Source organism: Triticum aestivum, chromosome 3A (assembly GCF_018294505.1).
Source record: "Triticum aestivum cultivar Chinese Spring chromosome 3A, IWGSC CS RefSeq v2.1, whole genome shotgun sequence".
Classification (NCBI taxonomy): Eukaryota; Viridiplantae; Streptophyta; class Magnoliopsida; order Poales; family Poaceae; genus Triticum; species Triticum aestivum.
In genome coordinates, this window is record NC_057800.1 from 32,798,578 (window position 1) to 32,823,950 (window position 25,373).

The 25,373-nt window shown below is 45.5% G+C and overlaps 2 protein-coding genes across 4 annotated transcripts; one reads left to right on the forward strand and one right to left on the reverse strand.

The window, feature by feature from the left end:
* The first annotated feature begins 11,055 nt into the window (after window positions 1-11,055).
* LOC123060022 (flocculation protein FLO11) lies at window positions 11,056-16,340 on the forward strand. The gene is made up of 5 exons (XM_044482579.1): window positions 11,056-11,523; window positions 11,659-11,773; window positions 13,394-13,508; window positions 14,422-15,639; window positions 15,725-16,340. Exons 1-5 carry the CDS (start codon window positions 11,286-11,288, stop codon window positions 15,965-15,967), a joined length of 1,929 nt encoding a protein of 642 aa, XP_044338514.1. The 5' UTR covers window positions 11,056-11,285; the 3' UTR covers window positions 15,968-16,340.
* A 61-nt stretch (window positions 16,341-16,401) lies between these two features.
* LOC123060023 (probable zinc metalloprotease EGY2, chloroplastic) lies at window positions 16,402-21,012 on the reverse strand. Of its 3 annotated transcripts, none has more exons than XM_044482580.1 (14): window positions 20,729-21,012; window positions 20,482-20,623; window positions 20,189-20,290; window positions 20,002-20,103; window positions 19,818-19,916; window positions 19,675-19,734; window positions 19,341-19,448; window positions 18,998-19,072; window positions 18,796-18,901; window positions 18,560-18,653; window positions 17,933-18,086; window positions 17,342-17,549; window positions 17,060-17,220; window positions 16,402-16,925 (listed from the first exon to the last, which is right to left on the reverse strand). In XM_044482580.1, the coding sequence occupies exons 1-14, from the start codon at window positions 20,899-20,901 to the stop codon at window positions 16,671-16,673; spliced, it is 1,839 nt and encodes a 612-aa protein (XP_044338515.1). In that variant the 5' UTR covers window positions 20,902-21,012; the 3' UTR covers window positions 16,402-16,670. The 3 variants fall into 3 exon arrangements, with proteins under 3 accessions (XP_044338515.1, XP_044338517.1, XP_044338516.1); XM_044482582.1 differs by having other exon boundaries at window positions 20,189-20,309; window positions 20,729-20,994; XM_044482581.1 differs by lacking the exon at window positions 19,818-19,916.
* Between the last annotated feature and the right edge of the window lie 4,361 nt (window positions 21,013-25,373).

The window sequence follows — 25,373 nt, forward strand, 5'->3', positions numbered from 1 at the left end:
TAAGAAAAGAGAAAAGGGAGCTAACAAGAGAAAACAGAAAAAAAGAAAAGAGGAAAAAAAACTAGAAAACGGTTAGCTGCAGGAGAAAAGGGAGCTAACAAGAGAAAACAGAAAAAAAGAAAGAGTACTCGGCTTCTCTCGCGGGCCGGCTCGTACGAGGGTGCTAGCTTTTCCGTGTTTCTGTGTCGGGCCAGTTGGAGACCGAGGCGGTTCGGTGGTCGTTCTAACAGCGGGCCGGATCGCGAGATCGGGAGAGTTACAAGGAAACCCTAGCCGGCGCACGTCTCCTTCGTCTTGCTCGAAACCTATCTTCGTCTTCGTCACTTCGTGTATGGCGCTGCGCACAGTGGCCGCGAAGCTGAAGCTCCCCGTCGCTTCTCTCAAGCAGGCATGGGCGGCCTGCCGTTCTCTGGTCCGTGCCCCATCCGCATCCATCCTCCTACCGCGCGCATGCAATCTTTGTCACCTTGCATGCTTAGCCACCTTCACGCGCCTGCAAGAGCGCTTCTATTTTGTCTTTGCCACGTGAATTAGTTTGTTGCATCTCCCGTAGAGATCGAGCTGGAGGCTTGGATGAAGAGATGGGATTGATTGTTTTTTGCCTATATACCACAGCCATATACGCAGCTCGGTGATACATATACCATAGGATAGAGAAATCTGATGATTCATCTCCACATCACATGTTTCGATCTCTTCATAAAACTTCTTTGTAAGGGCATCTCCAACGACCACCCTCAAACCGCCCGCATACGTCCGGACCGTGTTGTCTGGACTGTGGAAGTCATCCAACGCAGGCTTGCATCGGTCCGCAAGGCGGTCCGGACATGTTTTTCTCCCGTAAACCGGAGACAAACAGGCGAGTGAGGGCTTTGCGGGCGTCCGAACCACTGTCACGGTCTCAACACCCTGACCCACCCAAACCCCCACCCGCCCCTCCACGCTTTCCTTCTGATGCACGCGCCGCATTCATGCCGCCCAGAGCACGCAGCGGCTAACATTCATGTCGTGCGGTGTGATGGGAGGGAGGGCGGCGCCGACCGACTTGGCCTCTTGGGAACCGCCGCTTCAAGATGCATACTGAGGAACCAACTCCGACCGCTGCGCCGCATTGAAGCATACGTGTTTTCACCAGGAGAAAGTAGTTTTCTCCTTGGTGAATGTGTGTGTGCGCGTGTGTGTTTCTTCCATTACCGTGTGTTCTTGTGAGACAAAACCATGAGAGGAAGAGATTGTGAGGAAGAAGAGAGGGGTGGTGCTCTAATTACTAAAGTCAATGAACTTATTGATCCTGTTACCGAGCAGTGGGACGAGGAGTTAATACGTGGGATATTCAACCCAGTGGATGTTAGCCGGATCCTACAGATTCCCTTAAGCCACCACGGATTTGACGATTTTGTAGCCTGGCATGGCAATAGTAATGGAATTTTTTTGGTAAGATCGGCATACCATTGTGAATGGAAACATCAGTTCAGCTCAAGATCTTTGTCGGCAATAACAGGACCATCAATGTCAAATCCAGTTTGGACAATCCTATGGAAGCTCAAAGTCCCGGAAAAAGTGAAAATATTCGACTGGAGGGCCCTTCATGGATTAATCCCATTAAAATCAATCTTGGTAAACAGGCACGTTGGTATTGATGGAAGTTGTCCGATTTGCCATCAAGGGGCTGAAGATATCCATCATCTCTTATTTAGTTGTGGCAGAGCAGTGGAAATGTGGAGGTCACTGGGAATTTATGACACAATTGCAGAAGCCCGTCTTGTGGATCGATCAGGCTCCGCTGTTCTGGAGTACATACTCCGGCTCCCACCTTCAAAGTTACCACACATGCCGAACATTGGGATAAGCGAAGGGATTATTACAGCATGCTGGTATCTATGGTGGCTCAGAAGAAGGCAAACACATAATGAGACAGTACCTCCAATGAGCAGAAATGCTATTGCAGTCCAGGCGATTTGCGCCAATTTTCATAGAGCTTCTTCAGGCACGTATGGGACTACACCTGGGGAGCAATGTTGGAAAAAACCACCTTCAGAAATAGTCAAGATAAACGTGGATGCATCTTTCCATGAGAATGAAGGGAAAGGAGCAACGGGGGCTGTGATCAGAGATAGCCATGGTTCTTTCATTGCGGCATCATGTACGTTAATCCCGCATGTGATAGATGCTAACATGGCGGAAACAATGGCAATGAAAAATGGCCTTCAGTTGGCGGAGTCTTTGGGATATACCTCAATTCAGATTGAAGCTGACGCCCTTCAAGTTGTTAATGCATGCTCAGGCCAGGAGAGGATATGGAGTGAATCTACAGCTATTTTTGCATGCTGCTTCGTTTTAGCAGGTATGATCGGGAATGTGGAGTTTGTGCACTGTCGACGGGAAGCAAACGGTGTTGCCCACCTCTTAGCCAAACATTCATATGATAATGATATATCTAGTAATTGGGTTGAGGAACCCCCAGATTTTCTTGTAAATGCTCTTGTGAACGATGTAATGATATTGCCGAATCAATAAAGCTAGCCATGATGGCATTCCCTAAAAAAAACCTTCTAGGGGCGGAAACTGTTTTGTTACCCGGTTTTTCTGGTTTTCTATCAGGTTTTTAGTTTCTTCTTTTTTCATCCATGTCCATTATTTGTCTTTATATTTTTCCTTCACCATTTTGACCTTTTTTCTTTTTATTTCATGATTTTTTATCTAATTTGCAAACATTTTAAATTTTAAATTCATGATTTTTTTAATTTGTGAACAATTTTCAAACCCATGAACTCTTTGTGACTCGTGATTTCTTTAGAATTTGTGAAAACAATACTGTTGAGAAATTTTGAATTCACGGCATTATATTTTGTATTCGTGATTTGTTTTGAATTCTTGAAAAAAAATTGAATTCACAAACACTTTTTTGAATTCATGCACATTTTTTGGAGTCCCGGACAATTTTTGAATTCACAAACATTATTTTTAAATTCATGATTTTTTTGAATTCGTGAAATTTAAAAAAAATCATGAATTCTTTTGAATTCACAAATATTTTTGAACTTGTTTCGGTGTTTGGTGCAGTGGAGAAAAGGAAATAAGATCAGAAGAAAAAAACTGTACATTGAGCGAGGCGGAAGGCGATCCGCTGTATTGGGCCAACCCAGACGTCAGGACGTGAGTCGCCACATATCACCCCACCCCCTAGCTCTAGCTGCCGGCAACCATAAACCCAAGCTCTGTACCAATATACGATCTGCTTGTAGCTATGGCCATGGCGCTGCGCACCGTGGCGGCGAAGCTGAAGGCCCCCGTCCCCTCTCTCAGGCAGGCACGAGCTGCCTTCCGTTCTCAGGTTCGTTCCCCGTCCGTCCTCCTACCACGATCTAAGCTCGCGTTTCGATTCGATGGCAGCCAATCGATCGGCGATCGCCATGCATGCTGCGTGAATCGATAGGTGGGTTTTTAGCGCCTGCAACAGTGGATCTATTCCGAATCTTTGCCCGCCAATCGACGCCAACTCATTGCATGTCCTCTACAGATCGACGGAGTTGGAGGCGGGGACGAAGGTGGGATGGATTTCTTTTCTCTTTTTTTTCTCTACACTACCAACATGTTTATTTGTTGTATGTAATAAAAGCTTCAAAAAAGAACCCGTCCAAGCATGCTCTGACTAGCATGCCTCTGACTTTTGAAGCGTCACCAACTAGTATTTGAAACCTGCCCTATTTATCAAGTTACCACGTGGCAAATTTGGCATGAAGTCAATGGCAACTTCATAAAAAAAATGGGTGGCAACTTTAAAAGCTAACAAAAATGCATCGAAACATACTAACATGGAGTCTAGTTTCTAAACTAGAAAACATTTTGAAATCACAAATTTCAAAAGAATCTTGATGGTATAACTTATTTCATCCTTCTCACATGTAGTGGCGGAGGACGGATACATTTAAGGTAGGGCGAACTCTAAAGTTGCCTGCTGCCCTGCCAACCGCCGCCGCCCACTATTCACTTACTTGTCGCTACCGTCACAGTGGGCTAGCCAGCTAGCCACTAGGGTTTGGCACTCCCTCGCATGGTCTGGGCATGTGAGCTTTATGTTTTAAAGAAAAAATTGGTATTTTAGCACTCAAAATTTTTAAACAATTCAAAATTTTCTGAGATATGTTATAAAATAGTCCTAAGACTACACGTAGTTGATCCTGCCTAAGCGGCGAACTCTTAAGTTGTCGGATGCCCTTGCCCACCGCCCCCGAACAATGTTCGCTTACCAGTTGTTGTCGTCACAATGAGCTAACCAGCTTCGGCGCTTGCTCGCACGGTATGGCTATGTGTACTTGATGTTTTAGACAAATCTTGGTATTTTATCGCTCGAAAAATTCAATCAGATTGACTTTTTTGAGGTAAAAAGCATTACAATAAAACAGTTCCAAATACTACGCAGCTTATCATGTCCTAGCGGTCACTGCAATTCTTCTCTTCTCTGGAGGTTTTTTAGATGAGTCTCTTCTCTGAATAGGCCACGAGTTCACCACACTTCATTCTTCTTCATTTAATTTAATTAGCAAAAGGTCCATCGAGAGAGCAGAGCACACCATCACACTTTATTTATTTATTTTCCTTTTATTAGCAAAAGGCACACAGAGAAAGGACGACAAAAAGGCTCAATATCAAGGGAGAGCAACTACTGAGAAATTAATAGGGAGTACCAAAAAAATGAGGACAACCGAAGGGCTAACTCTCGTTGGCTTTTTTATATAGAAGAAACTCCGCGAGTGCCGTGTGTTAGAGCCGAGGCTTGAACCAAGGTTGATGCCCCTTCCGCGGAATCACGAGTACCATCTTTAACATTTTATGTATGCATGCAGGCTAAGTATCCCAAACCTTGGGAAGGCCCGAATGTTGATCCACTCCTTTGATAAGGCAGTAGGCTAAACACTTCCAGTATTTTTCTTGTTCATTTATTTGAGTTTACAAGTTCATTCTCATTCTTAGCCAGGAGATCGAGGGATTTGAGAAGGAGGCCGGGGCATTTGAGAAGGAGATCGAGGAATTCAAGAAGGATGCGGAGGGTTTCGAGAAGGCTGTTAGGGCAACCCGTCGGAAGGATAAGATTAGTGTTGGTATAATGGGTGCTTTTGCTGGTGCGTTTATCTATGCGCTTTATTCAGACTTAGCTGCCCGCGCGGCTCTTGATTCAAACCAAGATTCAAAAAAAGAATAAGCAGTTGAAGGAAGCAACATTTGGTTAGCCTTGATGCCATTGGTTTTATAACTGGTAGGGTTGTCTTGTATGTTTAACTATCTATCTTATTGTTTAATTACTTTTGGCTAGCCAGACGAATGCATCAATTGTACGTTTTAAAACAGAAAATGCACAAGTTTATTGATTGTGTCATAAGTGGCTGGTTACATAGGCAAAACTTTGGAGAACCATACATTGGATGGATCCATGAGCACGATTATACAATGGAGTGAGCTTTGATCTAATAGAGACTTCTAGGAGTTGCATTTGTGGCTTATGGCTAGTGGTCGTCCTCGTCGTGTGAAAGGACTGCGGTGATGTCTTGACTCTTTTATGTATTCTTGAGTAGGGGGTCCTTCCTTTTCCTTTTAGGTCTGCTTGGTGCTTCCCCAGGGGCTTGATATTCCCTAACAGCAATTTTGATGCATCAAATAACCAAGTGTCGCGGCCTTTTAGTTAGTTTTGTTAATGCTAATATTGACTTTATAATTCTTCACTGTAAACATTACTATTCATGGATGAAAAGTCAGATATTATCTCCGAGCAGAGCTTCTTGTAGGTCAAAGGAAGGCAAAACAATGTTAACTAAAAGAACAAATACTTCTTAATGTAAATACTTATTTATGTGCTTCCTTTATAGACATGTATGGATCATAGCTATGCTCATGTAGTATTGATGCACAGAAGTCACAAACCGCTATTTTCTTAAGCTCTATGTAATTTAGAAACACAATATATCAATCCAACAATGATAAGTGGCCTTGGTACTTCCACCAGGGCCGATGAGGAAGGGGTAGCTCCGCCTCTTCGGTTTCTTTGGATCGTCTAGCGGTTTCTTCGGACGTGAGATGTGACATCGCAATAATTTGCATCTCATGTACGTGTGTGTTGTGATCGTTGGCACAAGGTGACAGGTTGCTAATCACGTAGATAATTCTCTCTTGCCATGAAAACAGGGCAACACTATAAGAACGGTAGTAAGTATGTTAGTCCTTTCTTTTTTTCTTTGGAAGTACATATGGAGCTTTCCTCGGTGGTCGCGGCTCATCTGGCATGCATGCATGCTTCTGGATGAAAGGAAGAGCCATGCTTGTGCGGTTGTGCCCAATTGCTGCTGGACCTATATACTCCCTTGATTTCAAAATTTAAAGTGTATTATTTTAAAAAAAGTTGAACATATCCATGTTTGACCAAGGTTTTAGAAAGGTATCAGTGTGTACAATATCAAATTTGTATCATTAGATCCATCACGAAAACCATTTTCCTATTTTATTCATTCTGTATTGTAGATATTCTGTTCTATATAATCATGGTCAAACATACATATATTTGAATTGCACAAAAATTATTGCACCTTATATTTTGGAATGGGGAAAATATTATTGTTGTTTTATTGTCTTCATTTAGTTCATATTTCCCTTAGATATCTCTATATATATCCTCCGAATAGAATATAGATATTTCTAAATGTCACCGTATATCTCAGTCTCATAGATATAATATAGACATCACCGTATATCCCTGGGATAGATAGCAAGGGTTGCTGCTATCAACACATCTCGCCAATACCACACTGACACCTGCATGAATGAGTCTTGCTTAGAGCATCTATAGCAGATCCCGTAAAAGGAGGGTAAAGCCCCAAAATAATTGTTCTTTTATGGTTTATGTCTGACAAAACGTGCATCCACTAGATGCCGCAAAACATCGGGTTCCCCTGAAAACGAACCCCCACATCCCATATTTTCAGTCTTGAAGGCAAAAGAAAGTTAGCTCCCCGCGATACCAGAAAATACCACATCCCCATATTTTCAGTCTTGAAAGCAATTTTTTAACTCCCCCGATACATGTTGGTGGGAGGGAAGTTCACGTCAACCGCCACCGCCGCTAGCTCCAGATTCCGATCGTCCCCGCCGCCGACGACCAGCCGGCTGATGTCCCCCGCCCTTCCTCGCCTCATTCCCGAGGGCCATGGCGCCCCTTGAGCTCTCGGGTGGCAGCGGGCAGCTCCGCCATGGATGCGAGCTCAAGGTCATCGGGGCCCAACAGCCATGGAGGCCCTCGTCGTGCATCCTCGTCTTGTTCGCTGCACGACCGCACGCTGCCGGATGGCCAGCAGACGCTCGTCCCCGCGTCCATGTGCCGATGGCCTCGTTGTGGGCCATGGTGCCTCTGCTTTGTGCTTGAGCGTGATCGTGCACCGCCGGCTGGCCAAGAGCGTTCGAAACCGAGGCCATGGCGGCGGCCAAGCTCATCATCGCCATGTCAGTGACGGCAACGCTCTCGAGTGTCGTTCACCTAATTGGAGGCGTCACTTCGGGGGGCCTCCTCCGTGCTCTGGGTGAAAACCCTTGGTTCATTTCTGGGCATGTCAGTGGCGACACTATGGCGTAGTTCCCTATCTACAGGCTCCATCTCTTGGGCAAGGCCCTTCCTGTTGATGGTCGGGGTGTGGTGTTGGACGACAACATCTTCTCTTTGTATTGATGGTACCATGGCCTAGACGGTGGCGCTCTCAAGGTGTACAAGTTTTGATTGTGGGGTGGTGCTCGGAGTCAACACTGCAGGACCTCGGCGGTAGTTTTCATCTAGGCTTGATGGTGATGAGCGCAACCCTCGCACGGCGACTCGGCCCCCTCTCACTTTAGGGTAAGAGAGCAAAGGGCTCCTTTAGGCGATGGAGCTGGATGGTGTTGTCTTTGTGGAGGTCTAGGTGTTGGTGATGGCATGGCTTTCCATGTCGGCTTGTCCCCTTCTCGAGTTGGCTTCATAATCCGCTCCGGTTGGTTGCTCGCGGAAGAGATTTCAGAAGTCCCCAAGTGGTTCTTCTTTTCCAGTCGATGTTGGCTTTTTATTTTTCTAGGTTGTGTCGTTGTGCCTCGACACCATTGTATCATGTTGGTTATTTTTCTTTCTTTGTTTGTGCTTGTGGTAGTGTGGTGTTTTAGCTTACTGTATGGGCTTCATTAATTTAAAGTCGTGCGGTAGCCTTTTCTCCTTAAAAAGTGTAGGAATTTTTTCTACTTTTTTATTCTCAGATCCTATAAATTCTTTGAATTAATGAGGGTAAATTGGCAATGCAGGATAAGCAGAGCGCTCCTATATCTCGTATTCAGCGAGTTTAGCTTCCGTCTCACTGAAGGGGCGGGCGAGATGGGTCGGCCGCCACGTGCGGGGCCACAACCTCTTTTTTCTATATTTTTTATGTTTTCTGTTCTCTCTTTTTTTCTTTTTTATACCTTTTTATACTTTAAGTAATCTATACATATATATATTATAAAAACACTCTACAAAAAATATTTGAAAAATATTGAACAAGTATTTGACAAACGTTAATCAAACATTCAGAAAAAATTGAACGTGTATAGAAAAATTGTTGGTCATCTATTAAAAATGATGATTTTTTTCTCATGTATATAAAAATGTTAAGCAAGAATTAATTTTTTTTTGAAAAAGTATTTAAAATAAGTTAATCAAGCATTTGGGAAATATTAAATGTCTATAGAAAAAGGTTTACCATGTTTAATTTTTTTATCATGTATATAAAAAAGTTAATCAAGCATTTGAAAAATTGTTGAACAAGTATTTGAAAAATGTTAGTCAAGCATTTAGAAAATATTAAATGTGTATAAAAATGTTTTCCATGCATTAATAAAATGAGGAATTTTTTTATCATGTATATAAAAATGTTATTCGAGCATTTGGAAAAATGTTGAACAAGTGTTTGAAAAATGTTAATCATGCGTTTGGAAAATGTTAAAGTGTATAGAAAAAATGTTGATCATGTATTCAAAGAATGTTAATATTTTTATCTGAAAACTTTAATCAAGCAATCAAAAGAGTGTAAAACATGTATAGGAAAAATAGTGACCGTGTATTCGAAAAATGTTAATCAAGCATTTAAAAAATATTAAAAATGTGTGTAGTAAAAATGTTGACCATGTATTAAAAATGTTAAGTTTGTATTGGAAAAATGTCAAAGCGTGTATTAGAAGAAAAAACGTTGTTGACATAGGGCCCACGATTTTGCCGGCCCGGCCTCTGCCCATTGACTACAATCTTTCTGCGAAGTGAGCATAGCTTAGATGGTTGTGTTCTTTGTGGTGGCACTAATTCATCAGGGCTCAAGTCCTAATACTCGCATTCTCTGGATTTATTTCAGGCTTTCCGACGATTCCCGTTCAATGGGAGAAGATGTTCTCGTCGACTACGAGGTGTCTGTGGTGACTTCCTCAATCTTAAGATGTAGTCTGGCTCGGTATTTCTTTGAATCAAGCGACCAATGTAGAAAAAAAAATCATAAAGATTCTAACGCTTCAAAAATCCTATAGAATTCATTTGCCCCAGGACTAAAGTCCCACGTAATTGCCCGCTCTCACACACACACAAAAAAAAAGAACCAGGCGCGAACAATTTGAAACGAGGGGCAAAACCGACAAATCCGACCGTGTAACAACACAGATCTCATCAGGTGGAGCAGGCACACGGCGCTGACGTCCCAGAAAGGCCAAGCGCCGTAGCGCCTCACAGAGCTCCGGCCGTAACCCACGCACTGACAGGCGGGTCACGCGGAACGACCCACCTGTGCGTCGCCGAAAGGGTAAGCTGGGCGTCCGGTGCGAAAATGCCCGAGACGAGACAGGGCAGTGCGTCACGCGTGGGGCTGGCCTCCCGCTGTCCGGTCGCCTCGCTCGGTTGTACGGCACGTGGCTGCCGGTGATAGGTGTGTACGCTGGGCGGTGGGCCTACAGTCAGTGGATAGCTACAGCCCTGGCCTCGCGTGCTGAGGCTGGACAAGGGCCAAGCTGAAATTGGCATGCCCACACGCGAGTGAGTCCGGACCAAAATGATTATGCTCCTTGATTTTGCTATCGAAAACACAGCACGTTTATAATGCTTAATAGTGCCCCCTTACTAAAAAAAGTTTACTATAGGTATTAAAAGTATTCATATAGACAATGGTCTAAAAAGATTCCCTCATATACACATCCAGTTTTGCATCAGAATGTCTATATACAGAGACCATGACAGGTGGGCCACTCTAGGGAGAGGAAGAAATCATGACTGCAGCTGAGTTTAGACAACGCCTTCACATTGTCCAGACATGGACATTGTCGAGGCCAGTTTAGAGGATGTGTGTATTTGGACGATCATATAGACAAGCTGTTGGACGCCTGTTTTGAGCTCACGTCGTGGAAAACGAGTATAGACATCCATATAAACAAGCTATTGGAGATGCTCTTATTACTGAAATCCAGACGAGGGATGGGAGAAACAGACAAAGACTTAACCGAAAATTAGAATGGCACACCCTACATTCGGGGGAAGAGATTATGAGTAGACTAGGTGGACCTACATGCGCACCGCCTTAGCAACCCACATCTTGGATGGCTCGCTCGCCGCAGCACGCCAGCGCGAAGGCGCCATTTCATATGAAAATTTCCTATTCCTACGATTTCTCCCCACTTATCCTTTGAACCAAAGGAGGCATAAACTTCTATTTCATCAAAGAAGATGTGGAAGTCTAATCGTGGCGGACAAGTGGACTCGAGATGACTTCACTTCACTGCCACTCCACACAGTGAAGGCAAATGGTGTGCACATAGCATTTACCCCTCCATGGACCAGATTGAGCACCACAGTCCAGGCCCCCTCGGCCATTTTATTACTTCCTCCGTCCCAAAATTCTTGTCTACAAAAATTTTGTGACGGAGGGAGTATTTTAAAACAACACAAGTGGATGGATTTCAAACGGTCCAGGCCGAGTGAGGCCGCTAATTAATTAACCCCAACCCCCAAACCAAATTCAAATCCACAAAGCCTCCTCCTTGACTCTCACCTGAAAGCAAAGCAGAGACCTTTCCCTTGGCTCTGCCGTTCGCTTCACTCCCACTGCTGCTCCTCCTCTCCTCCCCTCTCCTCTCGCTCGCCCACGCAGGCAATCCCCAGCCCGCCCCCCACCGAGGAGAGGATACCCACGCGGGCAGGGCGCGCTCGCGCTAGATCTGGCCGGGGCAATGCGGCGGGCGGCGGGGTGACGCGCGGGGGCGGATCGGGAGCGATGCACCGGGTGGCCATGGCGGAGGGCGGCGGCGCCGGCGGGGGGAGGACGCTGGGGGCCGTCATCCGGGAGAAGGACGAGGAGCTGGCGCTCTTCCTCGAGATGCGCCGCCGCGACAAGGAGCGGGCCGGCGCCGCCGCTGACATGCTGCTCGCCGCCGACGGCGAGGACGCGGACGCGGACGGGCTGCTGCTGCTCGACCCCTCCCCGCCGCCGCCTCCGCCGCAGCCACCAGCCGGTAAGGACGACGAGCCCCGACGCACGCTCCCTGTCCGGACCCGTCCGGACCCCTGTCGGGGATTTTGCTGCCGTTTTCTCCCCCCTTTGGCGAAAACCCTAGCTTATCCATTTTGGTCCGGGTTTATGGGCGCAGAGCCCAGGGCGGCGCCGGCGCCGGCGTACAGGATGGCCGGCGGGTTCAGGCGGGCGCCCGGCGGGGCCGACGACTTCCTCCACTCCGACGCCGGGGACAAGAGCGACTACGACTGGTAGGTGCCCCCCACTGCCTGCCTTTCACTGACAAATTTGTGGTTTTTCCGCTACGGGCAACATAATCATTGGTGGGACAAGGTTGCGGCCTAATCTGGACTTCACCGTTGTGAATTCAATTTACATTTAGCCGGATTGAAGCTGCCGATTGGTTGGTGTTGGTACCCCAAAGTCTGAGCCTCCACTCTTTTGGCAATGTAGGTGGGGGTAGGGGTAGGGGGTTTCCGAGCATTGCTAATTGAGGGGTTCTGTTCCAGATGGTCTTACCGGAGGCCCCATCCTTCAATTCGGAGCTGCATTAATACTACCGTGTACTGCAAATTAATTTGTACTTACATTAATGTACTATGCTGTGTATTGCAAGATTTTGGGTTGCAAGGAAAAATATGCTTTCAGCTGCTGCTACGGTCCACAATACCAAACCTGAATGCCAAACCATAAAGTTTGGCTTTTGCCCCATGCTGTTAGTTTTATTTATGTGCAGTGATCTACGTGTATATAAGATTTTGGCTTGCATAGCAAAATGTGCTTTCAGCTGCCGCTGCTACGCTCCACACTACCAAACCTGAATGCTAAACCATAAAGCCTGGCTTTCTCCTGGATGGATTCGGTGCCGTTAGTTAGAGTTTAGCTGTTATTGTTGGAAAGGTTGGGTCTTCTTAGCTGGTTGTTGGACGAACAGTTGGCTCCCTTGTTTCCCTTAGCTGCTGCTTCTTTCTTTGATTGCTTGCCTTGTTAATGTGTTGTAATCAGGTTGCGCTCTTTTCTTTTAGCTATTGCGCTTTAGGACGTGCAATCCGGATGGGCTGGGTCTTAGGTGATTGCGAGATCTTCTGGAAAGCTCTTTTTGTTTGTGGAGTTGTCAATTTGTTGAGCTTTAGTTGGCCCCAGCTTCTTCTCTTTGCTTTTTTGGTTGGTTAGCTAGTGAGTCCATCATGTCGTGAGCTTTCTGTGATTTCATTATTTTTTTGTACGCAGCTGAAATAGTTTGGTGCCGGACACATAAATTTCAACATTCAATACCTTAGCCCCAGCAAGCTACCTAGCTTAGCGCTAGTTGATTTGAAGTGTACTTGATTGTCATGTTTGGACTTATCTGCTAAGGTTTTTGTCCTTAATGCCTGTCCAATCATTAATTTGCCAGCGGGTGTGTGAGTGTTAGATCTCTAGGCGGCCATTTAACATTTGAAGCATATTCTTTTTGTTTAGAGGGCTATTGGATTGTTTGGTGGTGATTGGTTGTTGGTAGGTGGCAGGTGAACTATGGAACAAGTTCACATGATACTTGTCTTGATTGGTTGCTTGACTTTGTAGGGATGCAATTACTTAGTGATAGTGACATGTTTTAGCATGAGTCGTGAAATGGATTTGAGTGGGCATTTTATAATTCAGCTACTCATTGCCCATCTCTTTCATTCAAAGTGCTCAATATCAGACACTGTGCAAGATAAATGGGTCCTTTTGGTGCATGTTACACATTTGATCCTTTTGTTGCTCGCGGTTTTGAAGTTTTTTAAGTTCATTCTGCTACACCGTACATTTTATTTAGAGAGCACAGCTGGGCTGCAGTTCAGAGTATTTTACTGACCTTCCTGACCAATGAACTTGTTCACTTTCAGGCTTCTCACTCCACCTGGAACTCCACTCTTCCCATCTCATGAAGCTGCGCCAAAAAGGTCTCCGGTGAGCCAAACAGGATCACCAAAGACTCGCCAGAACTCCTTGAAATCAAGGGTGAGCCATTGGAACATGACCATTACTTGGTTTATACAAGATTACCTATTGTGGTGAATACTTCTCGTCAACCCACATAATTCACAAACCTGCTATGCGGTGGATATAAAGTGATATGATCTAGTTGAATCTGTACACCACTTTATAATATCGTACACCACTTTATAGTATACGGATATTATTTTGGATCTGCAAGCAAACAGGCTCTCCATGGATTTATCTCCAAGATAATATTTCCTCGTCTCATAACTTCGTAGTGGATTTTTTTATCTCAGAGATAGCACTTCTGAGTTTTGGTTAGTGGATTTTTTTTTATCTCGGAGATAGCATTTTATTATTTGACTGAACAGTTTTACTTGTCTATATTTTTACGGAGTTGGTAATTAATTGTTTCCATTTTTAAGAAGTCTTCTAGAATCGAGTTTTTGGGGGTAAACTACCCTTTTAAGTATGATGAGTACTCTTCAATAATTTCTTTTTAAAATCAAGGGTGAGCCATTGGAACATGAGCATTACCTGGTTTCTACATGATTACCTATTGTGGTGAACTTCTCAGCAATCCACATAACTCCACAAACTTCCACTCATGCTGGATGCGAAGTATGATCTAATTGAATCTGTACACCACTTTTACGGTAGTATACTTCCTTGTGTCTTCCGAATTATTTTGGATTTTCAAGCAGACAAGCTCTCCATATACTTATTATCTATTGTCTCAAGCTTCATGGATTTATCTCAGAGATATTAGTACCTTTGATCCATCTGTGATGTATTGGACTGAAGATTTTACTTGCCTATGTCGGTACAGTGGTTAAGATGTTCTTTAGAATCTAGTTTTGGGGTTCCATTGAGTTCTGTAAATATAATTTGTACTCATAAGTTTCTTTCTGTGTGCTCTTGCATGGTATTTTAGTTGGCCAATCATCCAGATCCTCCATCAAGAACCACACATCCATTGAGAACAACATCATCAAACAGCTTAAACTCAGCTGCGACAACTCGTCGGCCGACATCATCTGGAGGGCTTACGTCTAATTCTTCAAGACCTTCAACACCAACTGGACGTGCTGCATCGACCGCCACATCCAAAGGTTCAAGACCTTCATCTCCCAATGCTCGGGCAACTCTGCCTGCCAAGACTGCACCTACTGCCCCAAGATCGTCGACGCCCACTTCCAGGTCAACACTCCCTTCAACAAGGTCAGCACTGCCTTCATCAAGGTCAACAACTCCATCAAGGACATCTGGCCCTGCTACTGCTACCAGGACATCTGGCCCTGCTGCTGCTACCAGGACATCTGGCCCTGCTGCTGCTACCAGGACATCTGGCCCTGCTACTGCTACCAGGACATCAGTTCCTTCAGGCAGAGCATCAGCACCTGCTAGCAGATCATCAACGCCTACTTCAAGATCATCAATGCCTGCTACTAGGTCAACTACACCTTTGTCAAGGCCCTCCTTACCAGCACAAAGCAAGCCTGCATCAAGGTCATCAACCCCAACAAGGCGGTCTTCTGCCCCTCCTACCCACGCCCAGCACAGTAACTTGCCCGGACCAGTTCGATCCTCCTCAATCTCTAGACCAGGACCTACAATGCCCAAAAGTTCTGCATTGCCAGCAACAACAACAGCGCCAGCACCTTCAAGGGGCAGCTCACCTACTGTCAAATCAAGACCATGGAAACCATCTGAAATGCCTGGCTTCTCACTTGATGCACCTCCAAATTTGAGGACGTCGCTACCGGAAAGACCAACCTCTGCTACTCGGGGTAGGCCTGGCGCACCTAGTTCTAGATCTTCCTCTGTGGAGCCTGGGCCAGCTGCTCGACCGAAACGCCAGTCTTGCTCTCCTTCAAGAGGGAGGACATCAAATGGCAGTGTGCCTTCAGGGAGTTCCATGCCGGCAGTGAGAAGATCACATCTTAACGGAGGTGACAGCGTGAACCCAGTTCAGATGGGCAATAAGATGGTTGAGAGGGTAGTGAACATGAGAAGACTAGCTCCTCCAAAACATGATGATCAAAGATCCAGTCTCAATAGTTTGTCTGGAAAATCATTAAATTCTCCAGATAGCTCTGGCTTCGGTCGGTCACTGTCAAAGAAGTCACTGGACATGGCACTTCGGCACATGGTAATTAATTTATTTCTCTCACTTTAGTGAACACCAAAAACTCCTTTTAGTTAAATTAAATCTGAGGTGTAATTTTTGCACGCAGGACATACGGCGCAGCATTCCAAACAATCTACGGCCTCTTATGACGAGCATTCCAGCATCATCTGTGCATAGCGGCCGGTCTGGATCCACAAGGGGCAGACCGATAAGTGTATCAGACTCCCCTCTTGCAACTAGCAGCAACGCCAGCTCGGAGCCGAGCGTCAACAACAACCTGATGTGCTTTGACAGCATCGACATTGACGATGAGCTGTGCAGCGATAGAGCAGGACATTATGCACGATGATTTGCCTCTTTGCTAGTACAAAGTTCTGTCTCTGATGAATTTTCACGACCACAAAATGTTAAGAGCGCCAGTGTTGAAGATCATCTCTGATGAGCTCTATTCTCATATGTAGGTTCTTTGAGTGTCCAATGCTCATTCATTTATGCCATGTGGGCTGCTCCATGTCCAATGCTAATCCATTTATGTTATCATTGAGAAGGATCCGTCTTTTATATGTTCTTTCTTCGACCAGTTCATTATGCTGGTAGCGAAGCATGCCCCACTGGCTGAACTGTGTTGACTTTTGTTGTATCGCAATGTAAATTCGGTAGCTGTTTATTTGAAGTAGTATATGATTTTGGAGTTGCCAGTTATGGTAGCTCATCTTGCTGAATGTAGAATCCCATAATGTCAGGGCTGCTACATTAATACTACTGAAATGTTGCAAAAACCTGTCATGAACTCATCAGCAGAATTGAACAGATGAACAGTTACAGCCGGAGTAATGAACTGAACTATTTTTTGTTCTACTCTGATACAAGGTGAACTTCACTAGCTACCACAAGAAAAAACTCCTGCTTTTTTATTTTGCTACTGCAAGGAGCACTGGAGCATCAAAGGCTCCAAGCTATTCTTATGATCACAAGGAATTGCAAAGATGGCAAAACATCTCACGGATACAGTTGGAGGAAGAGAAGCCGCGGCGAGTTTCGAAACTCTTCTGTCAAAAGTCGAAATCAGTAACTTGCGAAGGGTCGAAGAGGAATGGGTAGGGCAGGCAGACCAGCAGCCCCAGGAACAAAATGGCGACGCCGAGGCCGATGTAGATGTTCTCGGGCTCCGTTATCTCCTCGGAGAGGGGAGCTATCGGACCCCTCTGCAGGAAGAAGATGAGCACCGCCCAGTAGAACGCCACGTCGCTGAAGAGCGACGAGAGCCCGAGCAATGCAATGGTGACGCTGCCGAGCCGGGATGATACCTGTTGCAAAATACAAGTTTGGGTTCATCAGAGGGTGCATTGCAAGTCAAGGGTGAGAAAAGCAAGCACAGAAGTTCTTCATAGCTTCAGGTAGCCTTCCATCCTGTTTATTCTTTGAGCAGCAGCATCTTTACCTTTCTTCCCCACATGGCGAGCGCTATGCGGCCGCCGTCGAGCTCTCCTGCAGGGATGCTGTTAATGGCGTTGATCAGGAGACCAGCCCAAGCCCACAAAACCAGTGGGTTGATTGATAGCTGTGTTCCTTCTTTTAGAACATCTCCAAGAATAAGCTTTGCTATAGTACCAAGAAAAGACATATCAAATTAAACACTGTTTGCATAGTTCAAAAGGTTTTTATGCAGTTCAGAACTCAGTACATACAGAACGAGGATGATGTGTAGTTTCAGTATCCTTACCAAGACCACCAAGAAGAAATGATTGATGAAATACGGCGGGATCTACGATGATACCAAGACCGTCACTTGGAGGTAACGTGAAGCCCAGCAGAAGAAGACCAAATCCGAGCGAAAACCCCGCAACCGGTCCAGCAGCTGCTACCTTGAGCAGGTCCCCGCGATTGCGTACAATATTGACTATTCTGGTGATGCCACCAAAAGATCCTATCTACAGAAAACACAAAAATGAGATACTCATAGTCAAGTAGATAAGCCTGGAATGGTGCAAAAATGAATGTTACTGCCAAAGCTATGATCTATCTCCCAATATTCCTATATTTCTAGAAGGCCGCTAAGAACACATTTCAGATCAAACATTGCTTTTGCATTACAAATAGGAAATACAAACAGAAGAAAGTTAAACAAAGTTCTTCTAATTTTGTCTCATAATCTGGGATAGCATGTTATATAATTAAAGGAAACAAGTAAGCAAGGAAATCATCCAAGATTTTTTTTCCTTTTTATAGAGAATGGCAATTTTTTAAGCTAGGCACAATTTCTAACAATTAAAAATATACACTCCTTAGGTGAAATTGTAGGCTTGCAACTTACCTGCCAGCTAGGAACAAAATATGGTACTGAAAGCTTGACCCCAGCATCCTTAGCAGCGAGGATGTGTCCAATTTCATGAACCCCTACTATGAGTCCCGTTACCAGGGCACCGGGAAGTCCATCTTTCAATAGCTCAAGGTTATCAAATGTTGATCTGGAGAAGAATATCTCGTTAGAAGAAGTAGCAGGCTATTATTGTCTGGCTTATGATATGAGGAAATACACAGCTCTGTTTTCCGAAGTAAAGGAATCAGTAGAAATTATTGCATGAATCGAGATGCATAACTAAAGTAATTGGCAAAACAAATTTCACGTGCACTTGGAATGCTAAAGTATGAGGAAGACAGAAGTTTTGCATCATATTGCCAAGTGCCTAGATAACATCATTTGGCCCCAGATGAGACTTCAAAGTTGTTTTAACACAAAGGTATAAGCACACACTGCCATTCGAAGATGACATCAAGCTAGAGAAACTGTAAATGAATTACTCCCTCCGATCCATATTACTTGTCGCAGCTTTAGTACAACTTTGTAGTACCTTAAAATTCTTATAGTACAAAGAAATCAACAATTATCAGAACAGAAGACAAAGCAAAATGGTGAATAAATGGAAGAGAAACCTCATACAGCAAGTTGTCCTGAAGGACAGGTACGTTCCGAAGCAACAGAGTGAAGATGGTAACTACTCCGAACGCACCAGCAGCAGCCCACTCTGGGACAGCTGAAAATTTAATTTACCGACAGTTGGATCAGCAAGTTTTAAAACTAAACGCAGACATAGTAATGCAAAATTTTGGGTGCCTGACATAAGAAAGATATTTGACCAATTCCTTTAGCGTCGACTATGAGGAAAGAATTATTACATCCAGTGGCAGGCTCCACTGTCTGCTTAGGTACAACTACTGCAACTGGCTTCTCATCCTCTGGATTGATGAGAAGAAAAACCTTAAATTCATCGCCAAATTTGTTCTGTGGATAACCGGGAGCAGCACACAGATCAGAACATTCACATATTTGTACACACATATATCTGTGAAAGGATCTACTTTTTGAGTATCTTGTTACCTCTAGTCGAGTTGTGATCTTTTCAAAACTTTTGGCTGGCACACCACGCAAGTTCCCTTTAAATAGTATTCCACCCTAATGTACAAAAGTGAAGGCAACAATAACAATCTGTCATTTTGAGCATTTGATGCCTTTTTACATGCTGTCATTTGAAATGAGAATATGAATCATATAGTACATGATCAGTTTAACAGAATATTTGGTTGATTGTGGATGCTACTTTAGAAACACAATTAGTAAACAAAAAATTGCAACTTGCTAGTGAGGTTGATATTTCACTGGAATTACTAATAAAATCTGCTGTATGAACATGAAGATAAACCATGGCATCTGAGACGCTCACCTCGTAAGGCTCGTGGCTGGTCACGAAGAACGTGTCAAAACTGAAAACTTGATCCTTTAGAATGTCTACTGTAGCCTTGGGGATACTCACAGCTTCTTCAAGTTGTTGCTGCATATCATTGAGTTTTAGGAGGTAAACAAGAAGGCTCACTACCTCATCGGGTTTCAGATTTCAGAAACATCGAACAGTCAAAAAATTTAAAAAGAATTCTCTATTAATAACCACCCTACCATAGAGATTATGTGGAACAAGCAGCATATCTCTTTGATTTCTGAAGTTTCACTCAACTTCTGAACATGCAAACCAAGAAAACTGAAACGGAAACAGCGGTTACCTTCATTCCAGGCAAAGGAGAGCCACTAGCAACATTAACATCAACCTCCAGCAGCTGCTCCTGTTTTTGAACAGAATATCCGACATGTCATGACTACATTCTCAATGTCTTTTATGGCCTATACTAGATCACTACAAGCGTACCTGCGCAGCGCTGTCAGCGGCTGCAGTAGCATCTCCGTCGATGCTCTGAACCGTGTCGCTAGCGCTTACCGGCTCTGCATTCGGGGATTCATCTTTCGTCTGTTTTTTAACAGAATATCAGACATGCTACAATGATGGCGCTCTCAATGCCTTTCTGGAATAAACTAGATCACTACGAGCATACCTGCGCAGCGCTGTCAGCGGCTGCATTGACATACCGGTCGATGTTCTGAAGTGATTTGACAGCGGCGCTTACTGGCTCTGCATTGGGGGATTCATCTTTCGTCTGTTTTTTAACAGAATATCAGACATGCTACTATGATGGCGTTCCCAATGCCTTTCTGGCATGAACTAGATCCCTACGAGCGTACCTGCGCGGCGCTGTCAGCGGCTGCTTTAGCATACCGGTCGATGTTCTGAAGCGATGTGAGAGCGGAGTTTAGCGGCTCTGCATTCGGGGATTCATCTTTCGTCTGGTGAGGCATGGGAAAGCTAGATAATTATAGTTCAGTTACTTGCATGTCCATCCATCTAGCTAGGATTCTAGGTCTAACAGACATAAAAATTCACACACTGCAAGATGCTCTGGCATCTGGTAAGTAAGGCACAGTGCATTTCAGAGTTGAGACTGAATTTGAGAAACCGTAAAAGCAAGGACGATTACATTATCTGTCTCTGCAGCTGCATCTGCTTGGACAACACTGTCGGCTGGAGGCGATGGAGCATCATCCACAGCCTCGTCGCCATTGCTGGCGGCTGGCCCAGGCTCGTCGGCCGCACGGCATGCCACCCTCCGGCTCCTCGACCTTGGATTAGCGCCATGAAATCGTGCAACGGATGTGATGAGAAATCCAGGAAACGGCATGGAGCTTCACGTCCCTGACAGTCAGAAACCAAGAAACGCCGCTCACCTGCTGCGAGGGCCGGCCGGAAGCGGGAGGGACGAGGAGCTGAGCGTGAGCGCGAGGCGAGCGCCTCTGCTCCTGGTCGGCGCGGAGGTGGACGCGAGGAGCGGGCGGTGGCAGCAGCACCCGTACGGCGACGCGGCCCGCGACGTCGGCGGGCGAGGAGAAGAAGAGCTCATGGCCGTGGAGTCGTGAGCGGGGAGGGGGAGGACGCGCGCGCCTTATCTCTTTCTCTCCTCTTGGAAACGGATGGAGAAGAAAAGTTAGGAGATCTTTTCTGCGGCTGCGATCTGGCATCAGCACGAATCTCAAAGCTACAATCTTCCAGTGATTTTGTACATGCATTTGCATTGCACGTATCACCCGATGATGCATTCAAAAAGGATCTAAGTTCAGTTTTCCATAACAAAATATCTCTCATGATAATTAGAGATCAAATACTAATACGCACGATTGGTTTTAAAAAACCAAATAATTATGCGATTGCCTAGAATTAGACAGACCGCCAACAATTTTGCTGGAAAATAACGTACCTCTCGTTCTCATCCACAAGGGGGTGCTGAGAAGGCGGAAGAAGCCTTCTGTAAGCACACAGTCTCAATGTGGCTTAGTAGCTAAATATGTTAGGGTGAGCAACTACTAGTAGAAAACGGAGCTTTAAAACCGGTTCGTAAGGGTCTTTAGTATCGATTCGGCACGAACCAGCGCTAAAATGCCACCACGTGGCGTGAGCTCGCGCCCTGGTAATAAAGGGTTTTTTTTTAATTTTGGAAAAAAATTGATTTTTTTTATTTTTATTTTTTCTGAACTATTGATGATTTAGTTTCTAATCACCTCTTTCAACTGCTCAAGTGTGGATCACTCATTCCAAATCGCCTAACTTCTTGGCCGGTCACCCATCCTCTCACTCCCCCAGCCTGAGCACGCTTAACTTCGGAGTTCTATTCCCCTACATTCCAAGTCTGCACTTGTTGTTTTCCTTACAAATGTAAGCTGTCAATCCTATTAACTCTCAGCAGTTTAGCTTGAGCATTAGGTCACACATTTCACCGTTTGAGTTTGAAACTATTATTCTAAAAAACGGTAATTATTTAGTAACACTAATATTTCTTGAATAAGTTTGACCACAATTTTATCATAGTTTGACCAAATTTGACCAAAATTCAAAAAATTAAAATAATTATTTAGTAACAATAATATTCTTGAATAATTATGTAGTAACATTAATACTTCTTGAATAAGTAGTTTGACCAGATTTAACCAATTTTTTTTTAAAAACTAAAATTTAACCATATCTTTTTTCCTTTTGGAATCTGAGGATTCTAAAAAATTGCAAACAGGTCGTAGGCGGTCTCCATCGGATGCGGATTTTCGTGCTGAATTTTTTGATATATTATACGTTTTTTTCCGACATCGTATACAAAAATTATAGCCGTTTTACATTTTCCCTACACTTTTTGCAAAACATGTCCAAATTTAAGTTTTCAAATTTTCCCAACTAGTAGATGTAGTAATATAACTACCTCTTGAAGGATTTTATTTTTTGAAGTTTTTATCATTTTCTTTTGATTTTTTCTAAACTGAAATGGCGATACATAGGGGGGTAGAGTTCGAAAATTGCCCTATAGTCCCGGTTTGTGTCTCCAACCGGGACTAAAGGGGATAGTCCCGGTTCGTGGCACAAACTGGTAGCCCTTTAGTACCGGTTTGTGCCACGAACCGGTACTAAAGGTGATCGTGGGGCCCCGGCCTGACGTCAGCCTGCCACCACCCCTTTAGTACCGGTTCGTGACACGAACCGGTACTAAATGTTCAACACGAACCGACATTAATGCATAGCCGTTCGAACCGGGACTAATATGTCTCACCTTAGGTCATTTTTCTACTGATGAACCAAACAAACCACCATAAGATTGTTGTGCATAAAACTGTTCTTAAAACAGACCTCACTTGTGAGGACCAGGGGTCTGATGGCAAATGGGGAGGGAGGAGTTGAGTGTGAGCATGAAGCGACACGCACATCCTTAATATCACGATAACCGGCGTGAGATGAAGAGCGATGTCCGTGACAATTGTATGACAAGGATGTGTCCCCCAACATCGGTAGAGGAAGAAGTCATGGTGGCGTAATGGCAAAGGCACACACCTTATTTCTCATTTTTAAAGGTCTCCTCAAGGCATCAAAGGGCGGACAAACGTCTCAGGCACGGATTACAGGACCAGAGCTCACCATGCTTTTTGTGTGATCAAGAGGAGGATACGGTGGATCACACTACTACAATGTGCGTTCGCAAGGCAACTTTGGTTCCAATGTTTCTTAAGGGTTGGGATCAATCTGGCTCTGCTGCCTCCGGTGCAAGAGAGGGTTGTGGAGTGGTGGGCTTCGGCGCGGAAGCAAGTTCCTAAGGCACAACGAAAGGTTTTTTACTCCCTCACCGTGCTCATTTGTTGGTGCCTCTAAAAGCAGTGAAACGAAATGGAAGTACCATAGATTTCATTTTTCCGGAGCTCCACCTTTGGCTAAGGCGGGAGCAAGTGAATTCCAACAATTAGGTGAGTTGCTTATGCGTGTTTGGAGTGATGGAGGTGTGGCGTACCGTGTTGTCGTGCCTAACACACTTGTAGTCTCTTGTACATAACTTCTGTCGTCTATAAAACTAAAATGGGGTTCTTTCAAAAAAAGGTATCCCATGTCTCCTCCCCACGCTAACTTAACTGGAATTGTAAACCTCTTCTTCTTCCCCGCTAACCTACATGGGAAACAAATGAAGTTGCAAATGATAATGCGAGGAACTCGTTTAGCGATAGATCTTCTAGTTATTGGGACTCTACGTTTCCTGATCTTATTTCTCATGCCATTGTAAATGACCTTGCGATTATTTGAGAAATAAAGTTTTGATGTTTCAAAAAAAACTATATGAAATTTGATCTTTGTACCAAAAATGGAAACTTGTTAAAAAATATACTTTCTTCGATCCATATTACTTATTTAGATTTGTTTAAGATGTCGAAAAGAATACATTGCAAATGCTAGATGTTTAACCATCTTGATCATCGGTTTTTGATCCACGCCCCCAAAATGCTAAGTTAGGCATCTCAATGTTGCCCCTCAAATCCCCTCGCGTCTAGACCAGCTTGTTCGGACGCATCTGGACATCCCCATATGAGAAGTGCCGATGAGAGCATCTCCAGCCGTTGGCCCCCCAGGGGGCGCCTAAAATCGCCCCCTGTGGGTGAGCCGGCGCAAAAATTCGGCCTGGGGCCGAGTTGGTCCCCAGCCGCCGGTCCCAGGGCCGTCCTTAGGCGCGTTCAAAAAAATTTAAATATATAGCAAAGTTCAAAGTTCGACGAAGTTCGGCATATATTATATTTAAAAAGCGGGTTTTTATTACATATATAATTAAAAAAAGAACTGGCTAAAAGCGGAGTAGTCGCCGTCGTCGCCGCCGCCGTCGTCCGGCTTCTCCTCCTTAACGCGGCCGTCCCTGGTGGACCCCTGACCGGCGTCGCCTATGCGGGCTGGTGGCGGCGGCGTCGTCGCTGTCCTCGATGACGACGATTCCTCCCTCGTCGCGACCCCGGCGGCGCTGCGCGAATCGCCGCAGGGCGGCGCACTGGTTCAGGGAGTCCGCGCGTGCCCATTCTAGGGCCGCGTCGTCGTCGAGCTCGACGTCGGCGCCGTGCTCCGTCTTCACCGCGGGGAGGCCCGGCTTTGTCTTCACCGGCGCCAGGCCCGACTCCGTCTTGGACTTGACGAAGCGCGGAGGAGCCGATGAGGGGGCGCGCCAGCCGCCCTCATTGATGACGATGCTGGCGTTGCAAGTGCGCCGGCCGAGCGGCGTCTCCGCCGCTCACTCGGCCTTGACGCCGAGCAGCGCCGGACGAGTGTGAGGAAGAGCGGGAGGAGGAGGAAGAAGAGGAGGCTCCGAACCTCCTGGGCAACCATTGCCCGTCGCGTCGGCGGTGAGCCGTGGCCGTGGCGGCCGCCCTTGCCAGGGGGTATGCCAACGGCGGGTCGTTGCCGCCCTCGAGGTACGTCAGAACGCTCTCGAGGGTGCGGCCGGGGACACCCCACCATAGGTGGCGCCCCTCGCTGTTCTTCGGTCCGCCCACCATCGGCGCGCCGTTGGTGGACGCCATCCTCTGCTGCTGCCGGTGATGGGGTTATGTACCTAGGGTAGGGTCATGGACCTGATCCAAGTACCTTACCCAAGGACACCCTTAGAAGAAGTCACCTTCCAGTCGACCAACGAGGGACACACTCGACTGACTTGAAGGACTCGACCACGAAGACTCACTCGACCACCGGAAAGTCAAGAGGCACTCTGCACTGCAACTGCCTGTAATCAAGTAGACTTTATGATAGTAAAGGCACTTTATGTGGGGCGTTACCAGTAACACCCCAGACTTAACTCACCTTAAACCCTCTCCTACGTGGGCTGGCTGGGGTCCTGGCACACTCTATATAAGCCACCCCCCTCCACAGGCAGAAGGGTTCGGCACCTTGTAATTCATACACTCATAATCCACTCGACCGCCTCCGGGCTCCGAGACGTAGGGCTGTTACTTCCTCCGAGAAGGGCCTGAACTCGTACATCCTTTGTGTTTACAACCTCTCCATAGCTAGGACCTTGCCTCTCCATACCTACCC

What these genes read in the sequence shown, in the direction of transcription:
- LOC123060022 (XM_044482579.1), top strand. Translation starts at nt 11,286, where the DNA reads ATGCACCGGGTGGCCATGGCGGAGGGCGGCGGCGCCGGCGGGGGGAGG. An exon ending in TCCGCCGCAGCCACCAGCCG is followed by an intron (nt 11,524 to 11,658) that starts GTAAGGACGACG and finishes TTATGGGCGCAG; the next exon opens with AGCCCAGGGCGGCGCCGGCG. An exon ending in AGAACTCCTTGAAATCAAGG is followed by an intron (nt 13,509 to 14,421) that starts GTGAGCCATTGG and finishes ATGGTATTTTAG; the next exon opens with TTGGCCAATCATCCAGATCC.
- LOC123060023 (XM_044482580.1), bottom strand. Translation starts at nt 20,901, where the DNA reads ATGAGCTCTTCTTCTCCTCGCCCGCCGACGTCGCGGGCCGCGTCGCCG. An exon ending in CCGGCCGGCCCTCGCAGCAG is followed by an intron (nt 20,624 to 20,728) that starts GTGAGCGGCGTT and finishes CGCTAATCCAAG; the next exon opens with GTCGAGGAGCCGGAGGGTGG. An exon ending in CCAGCCACGAGCCTTACGAG is followed by an intron (nt 19,073 to 19,340) that starts GTGAGCGTCTCA and finishes TTTGTACATTAG; the next exon opens with GGTGGAATACTATTTAAAGG.